This window comes from Ischnura elegans, chromosome 5, assembly GCF_921293095.1.
Source record: "Ischnura elegans chromosome 5, ioIscEleg1.1, whole genome shotgun sequence".
NCBI classification, from domain to species: Eukaryota; Metazoa; Arthropoda; class Insecta; order Odonata; family Coenagrionidae; genus Ischnura; species Ischnura elegans.
Window position 1 is genome coordinate 26,382,076 of NC_060250.1, and position 9,791 is coordinate 26,391,866.

At 39.2% G+C, this 9,791-nt stretch overlaps 1 protein-coding gene across 1 annotated transcript in view; it reads left to right on the forward strand.

Moving 5' to 3' along the window:
* Positions 1–4,938, forward strand: part of LOC124158611 (mutS protein homolog 4-like) — a 29,524-nt gene extending 24,586 nt beyond the window's left edge. The window contains exons 14-17 of the mRNA XM_046533781.1: positions 1,711–1,824; positions 1,933–2,141; positions 2,774–3,011; positions 4,015–4,938. Of these exons, the coding sequence (XP_046389737.1) occupies positions 1,711–1,824; positions 1,933–2,141; positions 2,774–3,011; positions 4,015–4,449 (996 nt within the window). The 3' untranslated portion in view covers positions 4,450–4,938. The remainder of the gene's footprint in view (positions 1–1,710; positions 1,825–1,932; positions 2,142–2,773; positions 3,012–4,014) is intronic.
* Positions 4,939–9,791: the final 4,853 nt, after the last annotated feature.

The following is a 9,791-nucleotide window of genomic DNA, read 5'->3' on the forward strand; positions in this document are numbered from 1 at the left end:
GTTCAGAAATTTCCATTTCTGCAATGCATATATTCATGTTTTCTACCTCCCAGGCAGTGGTGTCATGGTGCCGGAATGCCGCTCCGGCACTGGCTAAAAAAAGACATAATAGTGTAATAACACTTATCAATTTTGATGCCTAAAAATTTCTAATATATACATTTGTAACCAAAACAAAAAATGTTGTAATGAAATGTAAATAATGGCTTGTAGTAAAAAAACACACAGGAGTAATATTTCACCTCTAAAAAAAGTTAAGAAAAGTGCGATTATTATTATTAAAGTATTCTACCTATTAAGGTAGGTTTCCATGGAGTGCTTTAGAAGAATTCAGGGAGCCTCCCCTTCCACCATGCACTTCCCTCTTCAATGCACAATTAGACTTACTCCTTTTCATTCTATGTAATAATCCTATTCTTTTCCTTTCTTTCCCTCGTTTTACCTAACATTCTTCCCTCTAACACTATTTTCAACATCCCCTCCCCGCTAAGTACTCGCTCCATCCATATGTATCTCATCTAAAAGCTGCCTCTCCTCACCCATGTCCCGCACTTCATCGTTCCTCATCATCTCCGTCAACTTCACCTTCTCCATTCTTCGCCACACCCACATCTCGAATGCCTCGAGTCTTCTCTTGTCCTCCTTCCCTGGGGATTAGGTGGTTTAAAATGTGAAACGAAATTGTCTGTCATTAGACAGTCACACTTGTCATACGGGATCATTTCATGTAGGGGCCAGGACACAAGATCCTCCTGGATGAGGCCAAAGCCATTGCAAGAACATCTGAATATTATCCAAGGATAATTAGAGGAGCCTTTAAATTTAAAAGGGTTGATGGATATAATTTAAGCCATGTGTGGAAGAGATATCTTTCAAAAAATTGAATTACAATATTCCAATACTCGCTCCTGCATCTCAGCGGCGCACACATCCTTGCCCCAAAGTCACCTTACTTTGCGACAGGGGGAACCAGAATGACGTCACACAGGATTTTCCCAGCATTCATGCATAGCCGTCGCGTTTCCATGCACTTGAAAATTTTCACTTTTCATTTAATCGCTAAAGATAGGTATCGTCATTTAAAAATCTTAAAGTGTGAAATTTGTACTTCAGGAGTAATAATCTTTCGATTTAGGCAATAAAAAATAAAAGGAAACCACCCTATTATCTACTTTCATATGGAGCTATCAGGTGACTGCAAATTTTATTTGTCATTCAAGCTCATTTTTTCTTTGGAAGAGCATTTCCAAGCTATTCTGCTTTTTATCTCTTAACCATTTGATAGTCATCAGAGTGAATCCAGAGTTGCTATGCTCTGTAATGTTCATCTCTGTTATAAATGAAAGAGAAAAAACTTTGTGAATGATACCTGATGATAGCAATGATTCGCTGAAATGCGTCGTACTTGAATAAATACTGTGGACATGCACAAAGTTTTTTCACTTTCATTTATAACTGCAATATGTTCCACAACATCTCGCCAAACACCGTTGAATACTTCATCTCTGTACTCATTTTATGCCTTTATGTCATGCTATGCATTCATTTTCAACCCGCTTTTGTTATTGCTCTTTAAGAGCCACTTTACCAATATGTTAACAATAAATGCCAATGAAAGAAGTTTTTTTAGTCTCTTATTTTTCAGGTTTGTATATGAATTATGGAACTATTAATAAAAAAAGTTTATCTTTAATTTAATCTTTTTCTTAGGTTGGTTGCTTTATACCAGCTGAAAGAGCTACCTTTCGCATATCAGATAGGATATTTTCAAGAATAGGCTTTGATGACAGCATAGAATGCAATGCCTCTACGTTTGTGCTGGAGGTTAGTCCAAGTGCTGGTCTTTCTTTTTTGTGCATAGGGATAACATGTTATGTATATGCTTTGTATTACTGTGTGACATTTTATATTATTGCTGTATCTTAAACTTAGTTGAAGGAAATGCAGTATATTCTCCAAAGCCTTACTTCAAAATCATTGGTAATCATTGATGAGCTTTGTCGTGGGACATCAATTGAGGAAGGAACTGCGTTGGCATGGGCTCTTTCTGAGGAGCTTCTCCAACCATCTGCTTTTGTCCTTCTAACTACACATTTTAGTTTTCTTACGAAGCTTGCCTCTGTTCACCCAAATGTAACCAAGTAAGTGAAGTAATTTTTGACAGTGCTTTTTATGGTAGTGGTTCGTGTGAAACTACTTTTACAGTTAGTGTTTATCACTTTAATTCTGACTGCGCTATCACTTCAGTTTTAATTCACCATCTCAGTCCATAAAATTTATTGACAATTTCCAACTGCTCTTGCTCTGGCATTGTATATCAACCATAGAGAATCAAATGTCAATTTAGAAGAGTGTTTTACCCTTAGACCTACCATACACGTTCCGTCCCGGCCTCAAGACCCGGCCTTGAGGCCAGAACTGTGCAGTTTGGCCGAAGCCTCAGGCCCACCATACAGGTTCAGTTTGGCCTCAAGGCCTGGACTGTACAGTCCCGGACTGAAGGTAGAACTGACAGTGTGTGGCGATACCTTGAGGCGGATTGTCGGCCGGATGGGAAAACAATGAGGTCCGGCCTCAGGGTCGCTTGGCCTTGAGGCCGAACCTCATTGGATTCCCATCTGGCCGTCCGGCCAACAATCTGCCTCAAGGAATCGCCACACACTGTCAGTTCTGCCTTCAGTCCGGGACTGTACAGTCCAGGCCTTGAGGCCAAACTGAACGTGTATGGTGGGCCTTACTGTAAGGATTGTTCGTTATTTGTATTATTTCTCAGTTTTCATCTGAGGACTGAGGAGCACGATGTTCAGAGATTGTCTCCAGTGCAAGATGGTGAGGAAACGGAGGACCTTCCTCCATTTGCTCATTCAAGACTTCATTACACCCATCGCTTGGAGTCAGGAACCACAAGTGTGGAAAACTATGGTCTCAAACTTGCTCAAGTATCTGGACTGCCCCCTTCTGTTTTATCTGCAGCATTAAGGATTCATGGCGAACTTTGTAAGGGACGCAAGGTAATTTTTTTATGCATCAATTTTTTATTATTCTCACTGTATGTACTATTGTTTTCACTCTAGCTATTTTTTATCCTTTGATAAGAGTACCTACTTCATCAGGAATATTAGGAAGGATCTTTTTTCTAGTTAAAAAGGTTTATAAATGAATTTTGAAGATGCAGTCTTAATGTTGTGGAACTTCAGCATAACATACTGAGATATGGGCCAGTTCACCTCAATTTAATTCATATTTTAACCTCAGGGTCCCATATTTTTATTTCTGTATATTTTTAGTGGTAATTCCCATGTTTCCTTGAGTCACTTTGAATGAATTCTGTTTCCAAACACATTTATTTCATATAGGGTATCTGTTTATTCACTATGCATATTTTTTTTACTAGTGTATCATTTTTCTTAGTTTAGTCCCTTTGTTGCTAGGGGAGTTACTATTACACAGCAAAGCCGGCCTGGAACTTGCTATCAATCGAATCCTCATGTTGTCATGTGGCCATTAAAACGTGCTGTACTGGGGTGAACTTTTTGTGAGAATAGTGGTCACAACCAGGGGTGGATTAAGGTTGCTATTTTGGGGGGTATAGGAGGTGGTTCATTGCTATTCATGATGCCTTAGCGGTTTGCAATACCTCGCAGTATTAATGTGTCTGAGGTCTGATCTGCATATAAAAGTTGCTTTTAGATATTCATAAATTATGTTTAAACATTGTTAAGCTTGTGAAATATTCATTGGAGTGCTACCTTAGAGATTACCATATTATTTTTTATCTGTTTCGGACACGTCTGCCATCTGAATTTTTCGCGCGGTTTCCTCGGCTTCTTATATCGAACTGGACGATTCTGGATCCACTTCCGTCAAAATTGTCGCAGTCCTAGGGAGGCCTTGCGTGTCCGCGCTTCGTTTTTTTGTTTCTAGCGTTTTCTCAAAATGAATTAAATGGCTTGACCATTGTATATGACGTCGTTTTGTCAATTGTTGTCCAAACCATTGTCAAATGACTTTCAGCCGCTGCCGCCGGTGGAAGTGGAGGCGGAAGCCCAGCACAGCGCCCACCGTTTAGCCGGAGAAGCCATGCGTTTGGCGGACGATTTGGCCGACTGCGTGGCCGCCGACAGTTACGACGATGCTGCACAGAGGAGATTTGCGGAGGAATACAATGGACTGGTTCTGCGAGCCAGGAGGCTGGGGTTGAATCGGAACGCCGCTCGTGAGTACGCCTCGAACAAGGTTCCTCCCCCCTCAGAGGATTCGCAAGTCGCGGAAGGATCCCGGTCCTCGATGGCCATGGAAGAGAACTGCGTTGAGGTTCATCAAAGCTACGAGACAGTATCCCACATCAGTCATCTCGAAGAGTCAGCTTCTTCAATCCGTGAGAAACCGACCCTGATCGAAATGGTTGAACCTGTATTCGTCGAATGCGATGTCATAATCGAGGAGTAATATCTGTGGTCACAATTGCGTTTTGACCTTTGTTTCGTTCCGCGTTTTACCCAGATACTTAATGCTATGACTGTCTGTTTTTTTGGCAATTTACTTGCGTGGTGGTTAAAGCAGTGGTAATTTCACGGGTAATAAGAATGTCTTTTAAATGTCGCTGGAGTCGCAGTCCCTTTTCTCTTAATTCTGTCGCCTATTACGTTGTTTTCTCATTCATAAGTACGAGTTTATATTTTCTCCGCTCAAGATAGGCTTAATATTTCTCTATCTGATGTAAAGTCGACCAATTCCTATTAAATGGCGAAAGTGGTTCGTCAGTTATGGGAGCTGAAATAATATAAACATCGGTGCAATAGTCAGGGTGTTTTTTTTGCTATTATTGTTAACCTGCCATTGTTATTTCGTAATTTTGTTGTAAACGTTCTGCGTAATAAAATGGGTACCGGACCATTTGATGAAAATAAGTTAAAATAAATAATAAAATTGATTATTTTTGCAGTCTTTTGATTTACATCGGAAATTTAATGTTGAGATTTAAACACTGTTTCGACTGTCGAGATTTATAATGGAGGTCTCCAAGGTTACTTTGGAGGAGGCCCATTCGAACAACTCCTAGTCCAGAGGAAAATAATAGCTGTAGGGTCAGCAGTAAATTACTTACTTGTAACTTTTGTGATTTTTATCAGCCTCCTTGATATTTCCATTTTTCATTTCTAGTATTGGTCCCGATAAGCAAATAGGTAATGAAAAGTAGAGGATTCATTACGAAGTATCAAGAAGAAAATAGACTTCGTTTTTCCTCAATAGTTGACCATTTACTGGGATAATTCTCCTTAGGTCTTATCCGGCTGATTACCATGATTATCACTGGTCTTTCATCGTTTCACAATTAGGGATCCTTATTAAGATTCTTAGATTATTCTGAAATAGATGTGCTTGTTGCATGGAAATAAGCACCGTGGAGAAGACAAGAGGATTTTACTCTCAAACTACAACGAGGAATCCCTAGGCCCTTTGTTAACTTTCGTTTCATAACGCCGCAGCGCTTAACCGCTTCACCTTCTCAGTCCCGGGACATATCTATCGTTATTTGTGGTCTGAATTAAATTTTTTTCTGGTTAATTAGATGTTAACAAACAACATTAGCGATTTACGTGATTATGCTTCTGTATGATGCTGTCATTTGTCAGGAAGCACTGAACTAGTTGCAATAACGGCATTTCCCGAAACCAAACGAGAAAAAATTCAAACGTCGATGTATTGTGGACAATATGTCAGGACCGAGGAGGTTAAAATTTTGGAGTCATAATTAGGGACGATACTCTTAGATTTTCAGTTGTGTCAATCAGGAAAGATCTTCGCTATCCTCTGCTGTCGTCGCTATCCCGGGCGGATAATTTTTTCTCGGCTATTTACGTGCATCCGTGTGCTTTCAAGGTCATGTTTGCTATTTTGTGCTGAAATGAGACGAACTAATGACGTAATATTTCTCCACGAGCTGAAGCCTTTAATTATTCCTTTGGCTAACTCCAATTGTGTGAATGCGCTTCGCTATTAGTGCGCTAACACCCTGTGTCGTTTACATCTTCGAGATGTTCAATTGAGTTTTAATGATTTAAATGGTACTTCTTACTCATTAAGGTTTTTATGTTTCCGCGTATGAGCATAGTAGCTTTGTTCCGAGATGCAAAACTCCATCCTCACTTTGAATCCCCCTAATTCTTGAAATTGATTTCTCTCAGTCACGGAAGCTGCGTGGGTCACTAAATTGGGTTGGACAATATGGGGACAAGGCGCACCCAGGATCATAACTAGGGGGGGAGGGCAAGCCAAGTTGTGATATTTTAGTTTGGAAAAGGTAATGAAACTTACATTTTAAGAAAATAATTACAGCGCTTTATTGGTTTATGAGATTATTTCCTTGAAAAAAAATAGTTTTATTGTACTTACTTATCTTATACATGTCATTTTTAGTGGGTTTATTAGAAATTTGTTGAATACTTTCGTTTCAATTCAGTACTGATTTTGCTTAAAGACTTTGGCAATTTTAGCCTCTAGGGGGCTCCCCACCTTCCCATCGCTGGGTACACCCATGCATGGGGATGAAAGGCTAAATTAATGCGAAGCGAATTGCTCGTCTGTCAGATTGTGTGCTCGTAGCATATTAAGCAGGCCTCAAGAGAGAAATAGGAACAGCGTAGATCGAGATTTCTATTTATAGAAACCACGAATATTACAAAAGAGGATCCTCAAGTTTTCCTCCGAATGTGTTGTCAACCACCGCGCATTTTAATGTGTTTACAGAAGTCGCCCCTCGCGTCGCTGACGGACAAATTGATCCGAGTTTCAAGAGAAAATGAGGTTTAATTAGAGGTGTCAACCAAAATTTATGCACACGATGACGTGACTATAAATTCCGTAACTCTTCAATGCTATTCCTCGCAATTACAAATACTATACTGCAAAAATTAGAAAATAGTGGATCGCATTACACTCATCACCGCACCGTGGACATTTTGAAATTCGATTAAAATGCGACCGAAAAGCAACAGAAATCAACCTTCTATGGGATGAAATTGGGTCCCTTCCATGCAGTCCCCATGATAGAAACCATTAAAAAGGAGATAGGGTGCCTACATTCTTTGTGAGTCATGTTCCTCTGGTGGTAATCCAGTACTTAGATACAGTGGCGCAGCGAGGGGGGGGGGTTTGGGGGATAAACCACCCCCCCCCCCCCAGAGCTCAGAGAAATTTTAAGTTTAATCCGTTTTACTTAATTAGATTGATATTACTAATAGAATAGGGTAAGGATCAATAATTATATCCCTCAGAAATCCGTTAAACTTACCATTTTGAACCATTTATCTTAAATTTCCGCAATTTATTAATCTCGCACCACCCGCTTATCCTGGTGGGTATTCCATACCCCCACACACCCCGGTATTAGTTGCAACTAAACCCCCCCCAGCCTTAATTCCTAGCTGCGCCCTTGCTTAGATAAGCAATAGCCAAAGAACACTTAAATACTGCCGAGTCTTTATTTAGCAGATTTAGTGAAACGATGAATATGATTTGTGTAACTATTAATGTAGATTATTAGTGGAAGTTCATTTAAATTATTGAATTGCATGGTAGAATATGCTATTAAGTTCTATCCATATATACCATTGAGCAGGGGTTGGTTGCCTTTTGATACATGCAGGTTGCCGACCTATGGTGGTCAGAATCCAGAACAGCAATAAAACAATTAAACTTTATGAAGTCTATATAAGAAGCCTTCCGAATAATTTATTTCGAAATTTGAAAGAGGTTGATGTTGAAACATGTTTCCAGACGAAATAAATTCTTCCAATATCTTCTCCTGAGCAAAGCATCCAGAGTGGAGTAAAATAAAATAAAACAGTGACCGAGAGAAAATGTCACCCTCGTGCACATGCAAAGGGGTATCCCGAATTTGGGAAGATGCGGCAGCAGCAAAGATGCTCGAAGTATAGGCTTAGTTGGTGATCATGTTTGCGGATATTGATACGTACTCATTTCGAAATATCAAAAATCGTGAGTAGGCTTTTCCTTTAACGATCGTCCGTCATTTAGAGAGGCGTGATAAACTTCTTTTCGAGTTGAAATACTTCTCGGAAATGCCTCATTTGCGGCCATACATCGTTGGTGTTAACGCATTGTCCACAAAGTTGAGGTGATTAATGGAAAATATGCTGCGCAGATATTGAGAGGCTTTAATTTGGTAAGTTTTTAAATGATCCCGATTAGACTACTTATATTTTTTATCAGAATATCAACGGAGTCAAATCTAGTTAGATTAGCACTAATCTAACTAGATTTGACTCCGTATCATATTTAGTCGGATGTCAATACAGCAGGTACCACGTATAATGTAGTGCAGTAAATTACCAGAAATTATCCCAGATTAGGTAGAGAACTGAAATCTGATCGTTCTAATCTAATATTTGATCCAATCATATCAGTGAATTCATTTCCTGGACTAATTTTTATATCGGATTTAGGATGTTGTCTTTGCTTGAATTTGCCATGCCTGAAATTGAAAAAAAATATTTCTAACTTGAATGCATCGTAGTGTCAGGTTGAGTACCTATTTACCGTTTAGTCATGAATCAGTTTCGCTCCAATCCCTTGGCGATCGCATCTTCTCTCTACATTTTTCTTCTCTCTAAATCCTCCTTCTCTCTAAATCCTCCTCTCATCATCTTGAAACTTTTTTCCCGCGCAGAGGTGCCATGCAACCGATGACGCATCGGCTTTGTCTTTCAACCGACCTAGGGTGATTATCCATTTCTAATGATCTTCCTAGTGATATGCCTCTAGTTCTTTCCGTAGAACGCTCTGTGGGAATATTACCGTATTTAGTCGAGAAGATCGTGAATACAATTATTGATCCCTTATCTTGGGTTGATTGGTTGAGGGAATATTTATTTCTTCATTTAATAGATAATTATTAACCTGGCGCCTCTTCGAATAAGCTCTATTCTATGGAATGGAGATTCTTTGCCGAACGGATAGGTATAAGCAGGGCTGGGAAAAATACAGGCCGAGAAGTATTTGAATTACAAAATACCGCTCCAAATGTGTTTAAAATTCAAAATACAAAATACCTTTGATTTGGGAATTTTAAAAACAAACTGCAAAATAGTATTTTAAATACTTTTTAAAATGCAAAATACATTATCGTGGAAACTAAGAGAAAAAATATAACCTGCCATGGCATCTTATAGATAGTTGCAAACGTGAAGAAAACGATCCTAACGAAAACGAAGTAATCTCTGAAGCATAATATTAAAGAACTTTTATCAGAGCTAGTTTAAAAGTATTTTTTTATTTGAGGATAAGAAAATACAAAAAAATCTGTATTTATTATATAAGATTCATTCAGGTCGTGTATTTGAAATACCAGATACAAATTACAAATGTATTTCAAATACGTATTGTAAAATACTACTCACAATCAGCTCTGGATGTGGGAATAGGTTTTTTCCCTCGAGCAGTAATGGTCTCTAATTGTGCTGGGCCTCGGTTAAAACACTCAAAATGCATATGTTAATATTTTGGACGTAATATGCATTCTCTTACCGGTTAAGCATACAAATTGGTATACCAAAATCTCTCGACATAGTGACCGTCCTCAGCTTTTGAAGCCCCCGTTGCCTTCTAAAAACCTTCCATTCAGTCGCTCACTCTTCCAGGATTGGGTAAGTTCGTGAATATAATTTCTCGGTCCCCGAGGTCAGCCTCACATCTGAGGAAATGCTCGTGATCGTCTGGGTAAATGCAGTCATTAGGTATTTGTATGGAACCGCTTTCTAGGGATATGG